Source organism: Podarcis tiliguerta (assembly GCF_965153285.1).
Source record: "Podarcis tiliguerta genome assembly, chromosome: 3".
Lineage (NCBI taxonomy): Eukaryota > Metazoa > Chordata > Lepidosauria > Squamata > Lacertidae > Podarcis > Podarcis tiliguerta.
In genome coordinates, this window is record NC_139536.1 from 334,228 (window position 1) to 352,435 (window position 18,208).

The following is an 18,208-nucleotide window of genomic DNA, read 5'->3' on the forward strand; positions in this document are numbered from 1 at the left end:
AGAGGACTCTCCCACTGCTTGTAGGCAGGGTTTGCAGTGAATCTTGCCTGATGTGTTTGGGATTCATGTCTCATCTTGGAAGTCCAACAGGCAAAATAGCTATGCAAATAGCGACGATGATTAGAATAGCTCACCATCTGATTATTTAGTTTAGTGTTAGGGCTGAGCGATACTTTCTTTGCAACATCGTGATATATCAGCAGCTAAATACCGGTGTATGCTGATATATCATGATGACTGGAATTTATATTGGCCGCTTCTTCCCGCCTTAGGGAAAGAATAAGCAGCCAAGATACATGGTCCAGCTCTACACAGTGAGCTACTCAGCGGTAGACCACTGGTGAAACGGCTGCCGCTCCTGAGTCCCTCTGCCTCCAGCACAAGCCAAGAGTGGTGGTGCTTTTGTTTGCGATATACCTCCAAGTGAAGCCGCCATTGCATTCTGCCCCTCATACCAGTCCTGGGCAATGTATCAATAAATAACTCATTCCTATTTAGTGCAAAAGGCAGCCTGTGTGGATGTTGCTTCCTTGTTACTGTTGGGAAATTATGTGGCTGCATTTTGGGGTGGGAGGAAAAAGATGTAGGGCAGAATCCTAATAAGTTAAAAAGTTGGTTGCTCCTATTGGGTAATCAGCAAGAATAAAAACCTCACACCAAATAAAACTGTATTTAACTAATTAAAGTCAGGGGTGAAACTTGGGCACAGGAGGACTCATCATCATCAAATCATTACAAAATTCCGGCTGTTTTCACCAATACTTTATCAAGCCCTGACGAAGCCTTCACCTATGTCTTGAAGGTGCAAGATCCCTCAGTTAGAAGATCCATATGCTGCAAAGTTTTATTAAGTTCTACCATCGCTGATTACGAGCAAGGAATGCTCTCTCATATAAAAAGCCTTCTGCATATAGAACATTTTCAAGTTAGAGACACAATTGCTTAAAAAAAAAATTCAGTTGTAGTGCAGCAATGGAGACAGGTTTTTCCTACTGTCTGGGGATAGGCAATTTGTGGTAATATCACAAATTTTATGGTATTTTTTTTTAAGCATATCTAAAATCCGTTGCTTTTAGGGGCTAATTAGCTAATTGCGAACCACTGTGCTAGAGGCTTGGTTGGTTGCAGGCCTGAGAGGAAGCCAGGCTGAACGAGGAAGTGAGCAGAGGAAGGAATTAGCAACCAGCAGCAAACTTAGCTTATGGCAGCTTCTGGGAGCTCATGAACAGAGCTCCCAAACAGGCCTCCCAAACATAGGCATTTGCGAGGGCATTTAGGGGGAGGCCCAGAGTATTGTCCCATGGCATGCGTAGGACCAAGAGACATGCAGGGCGAGGGAGCTGCTGCAGGGACCTGCAACACATGTGCCATGCTTGTCTTTCTGCCGGAGAACATGCAGTTGTCTACCTGCAGCAAGTGCAAACTGGTTGTCTTGCTGGAAGAGAAGGTACAGAAACCTGAGGCCCTCCTAGCCATGCTTTGAGCTACAGGACAACATGCCGAGTTTCTTGATAGAGCTGAGTTGACTGTGATGCAACAGCAACACAGATGGGGTGGCCCCAGGCTGGAGGAAGATCGCCCACTGCAAAAGACCAACCCCTGGAGGAATGTGAAACACAGAAGTAGGACAGTCATGAGCCACGCTTTGTCACTGGAGCTGCAGAATGGCTTCCATGCTCTCACCTTGGACACCAGTTCTGGACCAGAGGAGCTGGGACAGCAGTTGCCGACCTCAGAATACACCAAGGTGGCTGTGAAAGGTGCAGAGCACAGAATAATTTCTGCCACCCCCCAGAGGTGGAAGAGACAAGAGGAGATGGACTTCCCTGTTTAGGGAAGTTTTTAATGACTGATGTTATAATGTATTTTTACTCTTTTGTTGGAAGCTGCCCAGAGTGGCTGGGGAAACCCAGCCAGATGGGCAGGGTAAAAATAATAAATTGTCATTATTAGTATTATTAGAGGAGTCCTTTTTCATTCTTGACCTAACTCCTTCAGATCCACGGCTACTGATCATGGATGAGTATGCTGATAACCCACTTGCTATCTTCCAAGGAAATGAACTAGGCAACTCCAACAGACAAGAACTCAAGAACAGCACTTGTAGACCATAGAATACTCCAAGGAGGTTTTGGAAGGTACAGCATATCAAACAATTCCTGCCACTCCCCAGAGAAGGAGACGTGGTGGTGATAGGTGACTGAGGGGGGCAGAAGAAGTAGTGTGTGGAGAGAATAGGATGTCCCAGACGGTATGCAAAGATTCACAATGTGACAGAGAAGATGCCATGTCTTTTAAAGCCAACTGACCACTACTCCTTCCTTCTGATTCATGTGGGTACAAATAATACTAACACGGACAATGTATATCAAGGGACTGTGAGACTCTGGGAGGAAGCTGGAGAGATGTGGGGCACAGGTGGTCTCTTCACCACCAATCCTTCCTGTTGAAGGTCGGAGCCAGGGAAGAGAAAGGAAAATACTGGACACAAAACAGTTTGAGGGAGTTGGGCATGTTTTGCCTAGAAAAGAGGAGATTAAGAGATGTGATGGCCATCTTCAAATACTATGATTCTCCTTGCTGTGAGTTCTTTGATGGAAAGGGAGAAGTTTCTTCCATTTGAAGCTCTTTCCACATTCTAAGCACTGATATGGTCTCTCCTCACGGTGAATTCTTTGAAGGGAAGGGAGATGTTCCTTCCTACTAAAGCACTTCCCACATTCCACACATTTGTCTGGGTTCTCCCCTGCATGAATTCTCGGATGGGCCTTGAGGTTTGACCTCTGAAAGAAGCTCTTTCCACATTCCAAGCACTGATATGGTTTCTCCCCTGTATGAATTCTTTGATGGGAAGGGAGACTTCCTTTCCTACTGAATCTCTTTCCACATTCCAAGCATTGATATGGTTTCTCTCCTGTATGAATTGTCTGATGGGAAGTGAGACTTACCTTCCAGATGAATCTCTCCACATTCCAAGCACTGATATGGTTTCTCCCCGCTGTGAGTTCTTTGATGGCAGGTGAGATGAGACCTCCTATTGAAGCTCTTTCCACATTCCAAGCATTGATGTGGATTCTTCCCCTCATGAATACTTAGATGGGAAGTGAGTTGGGTCCTCTGTCTGAAGTTCTTTCCACATTCCATGCACTGATATGGTTTCTCCCCTGTATGAATTCTTTGATGGGATATGAGCTGAGATTTCTGCCTGAAGCTCTTTCCACATTCCACGCACTTATAGGGTTTCTCCCCTGTATGAATTCTTTGATGGGAAGTGAGATTAGATCTCCTACTGAAGCTTTTCCCACATTCCAAGCACTGATATCGTTTCTCTCCTGTATGAATACTTCGATGGGCTACCAGCATAGCCCTCTCACTGAAGCCTTTACCACATTCCAAGCACTCATATGGTTTCCCCCCTGTATGAATTCTTTTATGGTAAGTGAGATTAAACATCCAGGCATAGCTCTTTCCGCATTCCGTGCACTTATAGGGTTTCTCCCCTGTATGAATGCTTTGATGGGAAGTGAGATTAGCTTTCTGCCTGAAGCTCTTTCCACATTCCATGCACCTATAGGGTTTCTCCCCTGTATGAATTCTTTGATGGGAAGTGAGATTAGATCTCCTACTGAAGCTTTTCCCACATTCCAAGCACTGATATGGTTTCTCTCCTGTATGAATACTTCGATGGGAAGTGAGACTTTCCTTGTGGGTAAAACTCTTTCCACATTCCAAACACTGATACGGTTTCTCCCCGCTGTGAGTTCTTTGATGGCAAGTAAGTTTGGAGATGTGATTGTAGCTCTTTCCACATTCCAAGCACTGATATGGTTTCTCCTCTGTGTGAATTTTCTGATGGGAAATGAGATAGTGTTGGTTAAAGCAGAGTTCCGTGCCCAGCGGAAGGATGAGGAGTACGTGCTGCATACTCTTGGTTGCTTTATTTACAGTTCAAAGCAGTTATATTACAGAAAGACATCTTGCCTCTGCCGGAGCAGAAAAGCATCCTCTCTCATCGACAGCTTGGAGAGAAACAACACAGTGAAACACAGGAAACCAGTGTACGTCACATCCAGTCTCCCTTTCCCGTGAGAAACTCCAACAGTACAGTACAGACTGTGGAATGTAAACACCTGTCTCGTGACAAGCCCTTTCGCTGCACAGTGAAGGAAAACAGAAACCAACATCCTCCCCCTTTCTGTGAACATCACTGGGCAGCGTGTTCGTACAATATCAGTACAAACCCAACTTCTGCACATAGGTACAGTGTTGATCCCTTGATACAATCTTGGATAATACATCAGCAGGAATTTTATTACCTGGCATATAGGACACCGTTACGAGTCCCTTCTGAATACATTCCCTAGCATGCTGCAATTTTAATTGCAAGTGCTTCGTGCTTTGCTTACAACCTTCAGACTTCAGCAAAGCCAAACATGCTTTGTTGTCCTGGTAAACCTGGATTGGACATTTGACAGGAATTTTCATATCTTTGCACAATTGTATCAACCATTCACAATCTTTAAGTGAATAAGACAGTGCATTCAGTTCAGCTTCACAAGTACTTAAGCTAACTGTTGTTTGCTTCTTGCATGACCAATCAAACAGACCCTGATTGTACATGTAGCAAACTCCAGACGTACTTTTCCTGTCTTCAGTGTCACTTCCAAAACTTGCATCTGCAAATATCTCAAGACCACCAGACTTCTGATTGTTAAATCTCAGTCTGTAATGCATAGTGCCTTTCAAATACCGCGCTATGCGTTTCAGAGCTTTCCAATCCTTGACACTAGGATTGTTGACTTGTCTGCTTAGCAAATTACAGCTAACAGCAATGTCTGGTCTTGAACATCTGGCAACGAAGTTTAGCTTGCCTAGCACACTTCTGTACAGTGTAGAGTCAGAAAATGCTTCTCCAGTGTCATCTACCTGATAACCTGTTGTCATCGGTGTGTCTACAGGGTTAGCATCCATCAGGTTTAGTTTGCTTAACACATCAGCAATTTTCCGTGACTGGTGTACTAGAATGTTACCATCTTGATCTCTTTCTATTTCCAGAGATAGGTAGTTGTTTACCTCACCAAGATCTTTCATGTCAAAGTGCTCTTTCAGTTGAGCTAGGGCGTTATTGTACATTGCGACATCTTTCCAAAAGAATAATAAATCATCAACATAAAACAAACAGTACAGTTTCTTTTGCCCCTCCTCTTTGACAAATACACATGGATCAGCTTTCCCTTGCTGAAAACCTAGAGAAAACAATACTTCAGTGAGTTTTGTGTGCCAACACCGTGCACTTTGTTTGAGACCATAAAGGGATTTCTTCAGAGCACAAACAAATCCCTGTTTTACCTGTACGCCATCAGGTGGAAGCATATGAAGTGATTCATCCAGAGATCCGTACAGAAAAGCTGTATTAATATCATGGTGACTAATGTGTAGATTTTCCTCTGCAGCTAGCTTGAGCATAAGCCTAATGCTTTCATACCTCACTGTGGGTGAGTAGGTCTCGTGATAGTCTTCACCTGGTACTTGTGCAAAACCTCTGGCTACCAATCTGGCTTTGTGTCTGACTATCTTGCCATTTTGATCAGTCTTCGCTTTGAAGACCCATTTGCTTCCAAGCAGTTTCATTCCTGGAACTACTGGAACTAGCTCCCATGTTTTGTTCCTTTCCAAGGAATCAAGCTCAGCCTTCATGGCATTTAACCATGGTTCAGCTTCCTTTGAATCCAAACCCTGGATTTCTTGGAAACTTGAAGGTTCAAATACCTTCTTGGAGCTTTTAACAGCTGTTACTGCTATCGTAGCAAATTCATCAGCAAATCTCTTTGGAGGTTTGCCTTTTGTGGCTCTCTGTGACCTACGAATTAGCCTTAAGTCTTCAACACTCTCCTCTTCCTTCTTAGGAGAAAAGCGACCTATTGTGAACAATGGTTCTTCCAATTCTTGATCAGAGCTTTCAGAGGGTCGCATAGAGGCTTTCGCACTCTTGAAATCCTCTGAATCACCCGATTCAGTTTCAGATTCAGACTCAGAACCTTCATCAGTGGGTGTGGGTTGTTGTGGTTGCTTCTGACTATCCTCAGTCTCATCACTGTCATCAGGATAACATTGGAAAATTCCCACATTCTCCCCCCACTTTGCATTGTATTCAACACTTCTCGTAAGCTTAATTGTCTTAGAGTCAGTCATCATTATTCTGTAAGACCCTTTCTGATAACCTAGAAAGATACCATGCAATCCACGCTTGTCTAACTTTGAATTTTGTGGTGAATGAACCCACATGTCAGAACCAAAAATTTTCATGTGTTTGATGTATGGCTTCTTGCCAAACATCTTCTCATAGGGGGTACAACCAATCGCTGAAGATAACCTGCGATTGTAACTGTAAACAAAACACGAGAGAGATTCGGCCCAATAACTCTCTGGAAGATTGGCATCATGCAGCAAGGTTTTTAACCCTTGAAGCAATGTCTGATTTGCCCGTTCCGCAAGTCCATTCTGCCATGGCGAGCGAGGACTAGACAAATCGTGTTGAATTCCTTTCTCAGTCAGAAAAGCTTCAAACTGCTGAGAAGTGAATTCTCCCCCGCGATCACTGAAAAGAGTCTTTATCTTCTTACCATGCACATTTTCCAACCAAGCACAGAATTCCTTGAACCTAGGAAAAGCCTCTGATTTCTGCTTGAGATTGTACACAAAAATATATCTAGAAAATGCGTCAATGAGAACCATAAAGTACCTATTTCCACCCAAAGAGGGCGCTAGTGGTCCAACCAAATCAGCATGAATAATCTGGTATGGTTCCGTAGCTTGCCTACTAGACACCTTACCTTTCGCAGCCATTTTCACCTTGTTTGCTGCGCATGCTTTGCACTTCATGTGGTACCTGCAGGGTCTAATAGTCATACCTTCAACCAAGGCAGGCATTTTAGATACTGCCTCAAAATGCAAATGACCAAATTTTCGATGAAAATCATGAATACATCCTGCATGCAAACCTTTGTTAGAACCTGCAATGCAACAAGTGTCATCCTGCACAACATCATCATAATACAAAACAAACAAACGATCAACATATTCAGCATGCAATTCATAGTCATTTTTCTTTGTGATGATGCACTTCTTGTTCTTGAAGGAAACGTCAATGTTCCGCTCATTCAGTTGTCCAACGCTGAGCAGATTATGTTTGGCGTCTGGCACGTAAAGGACATTCTGTATCGATAAGTCCAAACTGTGAAGAACAACAGTTCCGTAGCCTTTACTGGGAATAGTGTGGTCATCCGCCTGGTGAATCGCACCTTCCTGCGGTGTAAAAGACACAAAAAGTCTCTTATCGTTGCACATGTGGTGGGTCGCCGCCGAATCAACAACGAAGAAAGATCTAGACGTCTTCTGGACCTCTGCAACCTTTGGAGTGAAGCGTGAAACCATAGCCTTGTGCTGCGTTGTCCTAGACACCGGACCTTTGCCTTTGCCTCGGCCTTTTCCACGCGATGAGCTTTCGCTGCGCTGCTCTGTCTTGGCCCTGGGATATCTGCATTCCCTCTTCATATGGCCTAGACGTCCACACGAGTAGCATTTCACTGCCTTCAAAGCTTTGGCGCCATCTGGTGGTTCCACTGCACTATGGGATGACGTCTGTGAAGACTCCCCCTTGCCCATGCAGCTAGCACCCCGGCGATCTGCTTCATTTAACACCACGGCAGTAACAAAGTCCACTGTTAGCTGAGCTGTTGGCTGCACAGCAATCTGGGTTGCAACAGACTCCCAACCTGAACCCAAAGATTGTAGTATCATGAAAGAATACACAGCCTCTGGAAAGTTGAGTCCTCTCTGTTGCAGCTCATGTCTCAGATTTTGCATCTCCATCAGATGTAAACGCACATCTCCACCTTCAGCAAGAGCCATATTATGCAGCTTGTTAAAGTAAAACATAGTAGATCCAGCTTCTGTCCTTAAGTGAGCCTCTCTCAAAGAATCCCAAATTTCTCTGGCTGAGGTCTTATCACGCAATAGACAGAGCTCTTCTGGGGATACTATCAATGTAAGTGTTCCCCGTGCTTTGGAATCCTTAACTTTCCATGCATCTGTAACTGGAGCTGGGGGGGTTTCTGTAATTACCTCAAACAAACCCTCTTTCCGCAGAATTGCCTCTGCATACAAAACCCAGTCGGCATAATTTTTCTTGTTGAGCTTAGGAATCCCACAAGCATCCTGAAGGGCCATCATGACTCTGGCATTAGCCTTCAGCGTCATATATGCTGCTTTAAATCTTGCTGCGTCACTGCTGCACCTGCTTTATTCCAAAAGCGCACTTAAAAGTTACTTTCGATTTCCCCAGCATAGTAACTTGAGCCTGGGAGCCATTTTCCTATTCCCGGCAAAACGGCTTTAAAAGTTCAAAGTCCAGCCATAAAGCCATTAACTAGAAGCTGGCAGGCTGCCCGGAGCAGTAGCAACATACCTCATCAATCATGTTTATGCGCAGAGCAGATTCCAATCCGATCTGTCCCTCTGCATTCCGATCCTTTGCCGGCACTCCGATTCGACTTCTGGAGCCCATAACCACGTGTTGGTTAAAGCAGAGTTCCGTGCCCAGCGGAAGGATGAGGAGTACGTGCTGCATACTCTTGGTTGCTTTATTTACAGTTCAAAGCAGTTATATTACAGAAAGACATCTTGCCTCTGCCGGAGCAGAAAAGCATCCTCTCTCATCGACAGCTTGGAGAGAAACAACACAGTGAAACACAGGAAACCAGTGTACGTCACATCCAGTCTCCCTTTCCCGTGAGAAACTCCAACAGTACAGTACAGACTGTGGAATGTAAACACCTGTCTCGTGACAAGCCCTTTCGCTGCACAGTGAAGGAAAACAGAAACCAACAGATAGGACCTCTGACAGAAGCTCTTTCCACATTCCAAGCACTGATATGGTTTCTCCCCTGTATGAAGTCTGTGATGGTAAGTGAGCTTAGCCCTCTGAGAGAAGCTTTTTCCACATTCCAAGCACTGATATGGTTTCTCCGCTGTATGAATTCTCTGATGGGAAATGAGATCGGACTTCCTACTGAAGCTCTTTCGACATTCGAGGCACTGATATGGTTTCTCCTCTGTATGAATTATTTGATGGCGAGTGAGATGGGTCCTTTGACTGAAGCTCTTCCCACATTTCAAGCACTGATATGGTTTCTCGCCTGTATGAATTCTTTGATGTGCAGTGAGTGTAGCCCTCTGACTGAAGCTTTTTCCACATTCCAAGCATTGATGGGGTTTTTCCCCGCTGTGCTTTCTTTGATGGGAAGTGAGATTACCCTTCCGACTAAAAGTCTTTTGACATTCCAAGCACTGATAGTGATTCTTTCCAATGGGATTTATTTCATAGGAAGTGGAATAGGAGCTGCGATTGATGCTCTCTCCAAACTCCAAATATTCATACAACTTCCCCACTGTGTGTGATTTGTAGTGGTCTCCCTTGTTCACAACTTCCAATCCATCACCACCTGCAAAGATGAGATAAGATTAGAGTCTCAGGAAGAAATGGAGCCCCAACTTAATAAACAATGCTAATAAACACTTGTGATAGACAAATAAGGGAGTTAGATTTGAGGTTTTACTACAGGGTTAATGAATGCCCTTTTTGACTGGCATTAAGAGAGAGACATATTGATGGAAACCTGAGATTAAAAAGGCCTGGCACTTTCCAGGATGGATTTTGTTTGGCTTAATGTAATAAATAAATAAATAAATAAATAAATAAATAATAATAATTTATTATTTATACCCCACCCATCTGCTGGGCTTCCCCAGCCACTCTGGGCGGCTTCCAAAAAAATATTGAAATACCATAATACATCAAACATTAGAAGCTTCCCTAAACAGGACTGACTTCAGATGTCTGGTAGTTGTTGCTCTCTTTGACATCTGGTGGGAGGGTGTTCCACAGGGCGGGCGCCACCACCGAATAGGCCCTCTGTCTGGTTCCCTGTAACTTGGCTTCTCGCAGTGAGGGAACCGCCAGAAGGCCCTCAGAGCTGGACCTCAGTGTCCGGGCAGAACGATGGGGGTGGAGACGCTCCTTCAGGTATACTGGGACGAGGCCGTTTAGGGTTTTAAAGGTCAGCACCAACACTGAATTGTGCTCAGAAATGTACTGGGAGCCAATGTAGGTCTTTCAAGACCGGTGTAATGTGGTCTCTGCGACTGCTCCCAGTCACCAGTCTAGCTGCCGCGTTCTGGATTAGTTGTAGTTTCCGGGTCACCTTCAAAGGTAGCCCCACGTAGAGCCCATTGCAGTAGTCCAAGCGGGAGATAACCAGAGCATGCACCACGCTGGCGAGGCAGGTAGGGTCTTAGCCTGCGTACCAGGTGGAGCTGGTAGACAGCTGCCCTGGACGCAGATTTGACCTGTGCCTCCATGGACAGCTGTGAGTCCAAAATGACTCCCAGGCTGCGCACCTGGTCCTTCAGGGGCACAGTTACCCCATTCAGGACCAGGGAATCCTCCACACCTGCCCGCCTCCTGTCCCCCAAAAACAGTACTTCTGTCTTGTCAGGATTCAGCCTCAATCTGTTAGCTGCCATCCAACCTCCAACCACCTCCAGGCACTCACACAGGACCTTCGCCGCCTTCACTGGTTCTGATTTGAAAGAGAGGCAGAGCTGGGTATAGTCCGCATACTGATGAACACCCAGCCCAAACCCCCTGATTACCGTATTTTTCGCACCATAGGACGCAGTTTTTCCGTCTTAAAAACTAAAGGGAAAAGTCTGTGCGTCCTATGGAGCGAATGCAGGGGGGGAGGCAGGCAGAAAAAGCCCCCAAGAGCCACACACAAGCTTCGTGTGGCTCTTGTGGGCTTTTCCACAGGAGGGAGAAGGGACTGACACTGTCAGTCAGTCCCTTCTCCCTCCTCTAGAAAAGCCTTGCGCAATCTGTCCAGCCACGGGAGGCTGAGCAAGGCTAAAGAGGAAGCCCGGCAGCGAGCGCGATCCATCCCCTCGCTGCGCGCGCTTCCTCCTTAGCCTTACGTGCCTCTCCAGCCACGGGAGGCTGAGCAAGGCTAAAGAGGAAACCCGGCAGTGAGCGCGATCTGTCCCCTCGCTGCGCGGGCTTCCTCCTTAGTTTGTGCGCCTCTCCAGCCACGGGAGGCTGAGCAAGGCTAAAGAGGAAGCCCGGCAGCGAGCGCGATCCATCCCCTCGCTGCGCGCGCTTCCTCCTTAGCCTTACCTGCCTCTCCACGGGAGAGCCGAGCAAGGCTAAAGAAGCCAACTTTTAAAAAATCTCTCTATCTTTCTCCTTTCTCCACCCCCTTCTTTTCCTCTGGATCAGTGTTTTTATCTAGATTAACGTTTTAGTTTGGAGGGGGGGAATATTATAAAAAAGGAACCTTTGCAGCTATTATTTTAGTATACAATAAAAACAGATTACGGTAAACAAAACAGAAGAGAAGGAACTAGCATAGAAGAAGAAGAGAAAAGGGAAAGAGGGAGGATACAAAGCCATTTACCAGAGGTAGATCTTAACCCTTGCCTCACCTGGGAGCTTCTCTGGGCAGGAATTCCCTCAGCTTAAGTGGGGTGAGGGAAGAGTGGCAGGTAGGGGGGGTACCTACCTAGACAGTGAAGCCACATGTCTCTCCAATGAAAATTGGGAGTGGGCATTGTGTGAAGTGGCTGTGGATCTCCAGCCGCAGAAGTGTAGGACTGTATAGAGTTGGGAGGGCCACCCGAGGGTCATCTAGCCCAGCCCCCTCACAATGTAGGAATCACAGCTAAAGAACGCCAGGCAGATGGTCCCCCAACCGCTGCTTAAAAGCCTCCAGTGGTGGAGACCCCGAACAACATCCGAGGTCACAGAATTGCAGGGTTGGAAGGGAACCCCAGGAGTCATCTAGTCCAGCCCCGGTGGACAGCGTGCACGATCCATCCCGTTGCGCAAGGCTAAAGATGCTGCTTAAGGCTAAAGAGGAAGCCAAGGCAGTGAGCGGGATGGATCGCGCTCGCTGCCTTGTCTTCTTCTTTAGCTGCGCTGGAAAGGTTTAGCTCCTGGCTGGAGAGGTTGAGCGGCTATGGATCCCGGTCGCTGTCTTGGCTTCCTTGCTCTTTGGGGCTGGGGGGGGGGAACCCAGGCTTCCCCCGCAGCCCCGAGAAGCTCTGGGAGAAGCGGACAGGCTGCACGCAGCCTGTCCCTTGGTCTTTGGGGCTGGGGGGGGGATAATATTTTTTCCCTTGATTTCCCCCTCTAAAAACTAGGTGCGTCCTGTGGTCCGGTGCGTCCAATAGAGCGAAAAATACGGTATCTCTCCCAGCGGCTTCATGTAGATGTTGAAAAGCATGGGGGAGAGGACGAAACCCTGAGGCACCCCACAAGTGAGAGCCCAGGGGTCTGAACACTCATCCCCCACCACCACTTTCTGAACCCGGCCCAGGAGGAAGGAGCGGAACCACTGTATGACAGTGCCCCCAGCTCCCAGCCCCTCAAGACGGTCCAGAAGGATGTTATGGTCCATGGTATCAAACGCCGCTGAGAGATCCAGCAGAACTAGGAAGCAGCTCTCACTTTTGTCCCTAGCCTGCCGGAGATCATCAACCAGTGCGACCAAGGCAGTTTCAGTCCCGTGATGAAGCCTGAATCCTGATTGGAAGGGATCCAAATGGTCCACTTCTTCCAGGCGTGCCTGGAGTTGTTCAGCAACCACTCGTTCAATCACCTTGCCCAAGAATGGAAGATTTGAGACTGGGCGATAGTTGGCCATCGTGGCCGCATCTAAAGATGGTTTTTTAAGAAGCGGTTTAATAACCGCCTCTTTCAGCGGGTCTGGGAAGGCTCCCTCACGGAGGGAAGCATTCAACACCCCACGAAGCCCATCACCCAGCCCTTCCCGGCTAGCTTTTATGAGCCAGAATGGGCAAGGATCAAGGAGACAAGTGGTTGGTTTCACTCGTCCAAGCAGCCTGTCCACATCCTCGGAGGTAACAGATTGGAATTGATCCCACACAACTTGACTAGACAGGACTCTAGCACTCTCCCGCCCTGGCCCTGCTCCCACGGTGGCGTCTACCTCTTCTCGAACCTGGGCAACGTTATCTGCAAAAAATTTTGCAAAATCATTGCAGGAAATCATGTGGCCCATACTGGGCCCCGATGTAGCAGGTGGTTCCGCTAAATTGCGAACCACCTGAAAGAGTCTCCTGCTGCTGTTTTCCGCAGATGCAATAGAGGCGATGAAGAAAGTCTTCTTCGCCGTCGCTATCGCCACTTGGTAGGCTCGACGTTGAGCTCTAGCCTGTGTCCGGTCTGATTCAGAGTGAGTTTTCTGCCACCGGCGCTCTAGCCGTCTCAACGATTGTTTCATCCCTCTCAGCTCCGGCGAAAACCACGGGGCTGTCCGGGCTCCATGCAATCGGAGAGGGCGCTTTGGAGCCAAACAGTCAATAGCCCTGGTTAACTCCACATTCCAGCGGGCCACCAGGGAATCAGCTGAAAGGCCATCAACATGGGATAAAGCATCCCCTACCACTCTCTGGAAACCATTTGGATCCATTAAGTGGTGGGGGCGGACCATCTGAATCGGTCCCACCTCCCTGCAGAGGGGAAGGGTCGCGGAGAAGTCCAGTTGCACCAGGAAGTGATCTGACCATGGCACTTCTTTCATTTCACTTTTACTTAGTGTCAGATCACCAACATCCATAGAGGTGAACACCAGGTCTAAGGCATGTCCGCGGCTATGAGTTGGGCCAGACTTATTCAGGGACAGCCCCATGGAGGCCATGCTTTCCACGAAGTCCGGAGCGGCCCCTTGTAAGGTCATGTCAGCATGGATGTTAAAATCCCCTAGGACATCCAAACTAGGTGTCTCCAGGAACATATCTGCCACGACCTGAAGCAGCTCAGGCAGGGAATCCTTGGTGCAGCGGGGAGGTCGGTACACCAAAAGGAATCCTGTACTGCCCCTATTGCCCAACTTCCAGAACATGCACTCAGAAAACTGGGTCTTCCCAGTAGGACACCTGATGCAAACTAATGGCTTCCTAAAAATCACTGCAACCCCCCCCTCCCCGCCCACATGACCTGGGTTGCTGTGCGTAAGAGAAACCTGGTGGGCAAGCAGCGGCAAGGACAGGCCCATCTGCTTCATCCAACCAAGTCTCTGTTACACATGCCAGGTCAAGTCTTCCATCCATGATCAAGTCATGGATGGCAGCGGTCTTATGAATCATTGACCTGGCATTGCACAGCAGCACCTTCAGGTCGTGTGGGTATCCTTTGCTGATTCCAGTATCCGTCTGGTCCGGTCAGACCTGGAGGCAGGGATAGTCCTCAGACAATGAGTGGTCTGGTAATGACATGGTCTGGTCTTAGCGTAACTCCTCCTCCTACCCATGATCACTGAGATTGGTTGTCCCAGTGCATCCCCCCCTGTGGAACCTGCCCCAGCCATTTTGTTTGCTGGGACCCATTTGCAAGTTCAGTCATCTCTTTGGTAAACCAATAATTTACAGAAGCAAAAACTAATAAACCTGATAGAAGCAGGTTCATCTTCTGTCCTCATGATGAAGTCTACATTTGAAAAGGCAAGGGCAGCTGAGAGCAGCCTGATCATGGTTTTAAAAGGCAAATGTGGAGGAAGAAAAGAGATTATGATCCAGCAGGAAGCCTTACTGAGAGAGTCCACAATCGCACGATTCTCCTCCATGACTTCCTTATGCAGAGCTCTCTGGTCAGGATCCAGCAACGCCCACTCCTCCTCTGTGAAATACACAGCGACATCTTCAAAGCTCAGAGGACCCTGAAGGAAAAGGGAAAAGGTCCTCTTCTGAGACAGCATAAAGATTATCCACTATACATTGCTCAGTTGTTTTCTGCCCATTCATTGTTGTGTTGTTTCAATGGGATTACTTTGCTGCACATTCTAATTATAGACACTTACTTGAACATTTTAATTGTCTTCTTTTATTGTGCATTTTAATGATGGGTGTCATGGGACTGCCATCGGAACAGGGGAGGGATGCAGGGGGGCCATTGGGCTACAGAGAGGCTCCGAAACTCCTGAGGCGCAGCGCCTCACCTCGCCAGGCTGGCCAGGAGGGACGCACGCCACTTCCGTCAGCCAGCTTGCGCAGAGGGGTGAAACATAAGGAGGGGAGGAGGAGGCTTGGGGTGTCGAAGTTCTTATGTTGGGGGAGAAGCCGGAAGGGGCCACTCCCAGATTCTGCAAGTGACTGAGACGGACATGAACTTTGTAGATCTGCACTGTAAATAGTTTGTACAATAAAACCTGTAAAAGACAGGTCGGAGTCCTGACTGTTTACTCATGAGCAACATCTGACAATGGGTATAAATCTTTGTGTGCATGGGTGGAACTCCACATGGTGTTCTTCAAATTATTCTGTCTGTGGAAGCATTCCTGTTTGGCAGACAGAATGATCCCTTCTCTACTCCCACTGTGAGCTGCTTGGGGGGCGATGGGACTCTCCCTGTGCCCTACAGCCAACTTCATGGAGCTCATGGGGGGTCTCCAGCAGTTGATGGGGCTACTTAATCCTGGCCACTGGTTTTTTTATGGCTTGAACAACTGCTTAGAAGCCTTTTTTGTTCAATATAGAAATATAACTGCAGCTACTGATAAATCATAAAAATAGTGACATTCCGAAGCCCAGTTAAGGAGAGATGGCTGCTCATTCCTGTCAGCACATAGAGCTTCTCCAATGGCACTGTCCATCTTTGTTCAGGACCGAGGCTTTGACAGAAGCCAAGAGGAGGAGAAATTCTTTCCGGCCCAGAGGCTCCCTGGCTGCCCCACTCCTCTGACTCCTCTTTCCCCATACCAGATCTGTTTCCACAGCTGCTGCTTCTCCTCCGTTCTCATGAGAAGATGGATGAGGAGGTCTGGGGGGCATCCTTCGGTCACCTGCGAGAGACAAAAGTCAATGGCAAGCCATCAGGTCCTGCGTCTCTCAGAAGTTCAGCATAAAAAAATTCCTTCCAGTAGCACCTTAGAGCCCAACTAAATTTGTTATTGGTATGAGCTTTCGTGTGCATGTCCACTTCTTCAGATACACTGAAACAGAAGTCTCTTTCAGAAGCCTGTTTCAGTGTATCTGAAGAAGTGTGTATGCACATGAAAGCTCATACCAATAACAAACTTAGTTGGTCTCTAAGGTGATACTGGAAGGAATTTTTTTATATTGTTTCACCTACGGCAGACCAACACAGCTACCTACCTGTTCAGCACTTGGAGATAAGTGCCATAGATGTGCCATAGAAAAGGTTTTGCTTGTTGAGTGCATTTTGACATTGTACCCATTTCAAATTTTTGTTCTTCAAACAAAATACATCTGGCCTCCTTTGGGCTCTTGGCCCCAAGTGCTCCCCCCCCCCCCAGATGCACAGAACCCAAAGATTAGTTTCAAGATCCACAGAATGAGAAGAAAGACTAGTTCCACCTTACTTAGTGGCCTCCCTCTGGAGTCCAACGGAGTCTTTTCTGCCTCACAGGAATCCAGGCTCATTTCTGCAAATAGATCCTTTCCCTGAAAGAATAACAAGGATTTAAAACAGAGAATGGGGAGAAGGATTAGAAAAGGAATGATCGGAGCAAACACTTTAGGGGAGCAGATCTCATCCCTTGCTTCTCAAAAGAGGGCGAGCCGTTAGGAGAGCATCTTGGAAGGCTCCCTGTCTTGCCTGGAGCCCCTTGGGAGTTTCCAGAGGAACGTCTCTCTCACCTGCTGCTCTGCCTGCTTTCTCTCCTCTGCCTGACTCAGGAGGAAACCTTCAGCCAGGGCCACAGCCTGGGAACTGGTCTCTGCTCCACATTCCCTCACCCAGCTCTCCATCTCCAGCGGAAGGACAGCCAGGAACTGCTCCAAGATCACCAGGTCCAGCATCTCAGCTTTTGTGTGCCTTTCTGGTTTCAGCCACTGACAGTCAAGATGGTGGAGTCTGCCGCAAGCCTCTCGGGGTCCTTTGGCCTCCTGAGAGCAGAACTGTCTCAACTGCTGGCTCTGCACATCTGAGCAGAGGGGGTCCTCCTCACCCGGGATCTTCTCCACGGAATGTCCCCCGAATCTCCCACTGCTCCCAGTTTGGAGCGCAGGGCCTCCTCCTGCTTCAGGGACAGCTGAGTCTTGCTCATCCATCTGGGCTCTTGTGGAGCCTCCAAGAGATCCGAAGGAATCCTTTCGTTTTCTGCCAAGTTCTGATGGTCCGATTTAGAGGTGCTAGCAAATCCTACAAAGCAGAGATATTGGTCTGTTATCAGACTGATACATGGTCAGGAGAAGAGAAATGTTTCCTGAGCAAGCGTGGCTGAGTCTTGCTAGGAGCCAGGGCTGGACTGCACTATATCCCTGACTCTGAACTTTCATTAGCAGGAAAAAAGGAAGAAGAAAGAGAAGTAAGCCTCTAGCCCTGGTCTCAGGAAAGTGACCATGCAGAATTGCCTCACTGACAATTCCATGACCCAGAAGGTGGAAGAAACAAGAAGGGGATCATCTGTCTTGGACCTAGTCCTCAACAACAGATGGGAACTGATCAACCAAGTGGAAGTACTGGGAAACTTGGGAGGAAGTGATCATGTCCTCTTGAAGTTTCCTGAGACAGAGGGAAACGCAAGCTGAGTGTAGTCAGGAATTCACTTTAAGGCGGCCAATTTAAAAAGCCTTAAGGAGATACTGGGTGAGATCCCATGTTCTGAAATACTAAAAGAAATGGGAGCTTCTTAAAGGTGAAATATTGAAGGCCCAAATGCAGGCAGTGCCAACAGCAAAGAAAAGTGAGAGGCTTCCTCTTCGGTCTGGGGGATGCAGATCTGAGCCTTTGGGGAAGCCCCTGCGATTTAGGCCTGGGCTGCTGTTTTCCATTTCATGGCGGAGCTGGAAGGGGACCCGCAGGGTCATCAGTCCGGCATCTGGACCAGCCTTTCTCCAGGGGGGGGTCCCCAGATGTGGCTGGACTACAACTCCCATCACCCCAGCTAGCCAGGCCAGGGCTCAGGGATGATGGGAGTTGTAGTCCAACGCCATTTGGGGACCCCTCGCCCCCCTTTGCAAAGCCCTGCCTGCCCCTCCCTGCAGGAGCCCCCAGAATAGGACCCCCCGCATCCCGGGGGGAGAGAGGAGACTCACCGGAGGAGACCAGAGGGGCCCGGGAGGGGCTCCGGAAGACCCGCCCCCGCCCGTCATTTCCCGTCCTCTCTAGGAG

General features: G+C 47.9%; 1 protein-coding gene across 1 annotated transcript; it reads right to left on the minus strand.

The window, feature by feature from the left end:
* Positions 1–947: 947 nt before the first annotated feature.
* Positions 948–17,763, minus strand: LOC310673852 (uncharacterized protein). The gene is made up of 6 exons (XM_083432591.1): positions 16,732–17,763; positions 16,455–16,536; positions 15,832–15,914; positions 14,666–14,792; positions 8,888–9,503; positions 948–3,862 (listed from the first exon to the last, which is right to left on the minus strand). The coding sequence occupies exons 1-6, from the start codon at positions 17,143–17,145 to the stop codon at positions 2,869–2,871; spliced, it is 2,316 nt and encodes a 771-aa protein (XP_083288717.1). The 5' UTR covers positions 17,146–17,763; the 3' UTR covers positions 948–2,868.
* Positions 17,764–18,208: the final 445 nt, after the last annotated feature.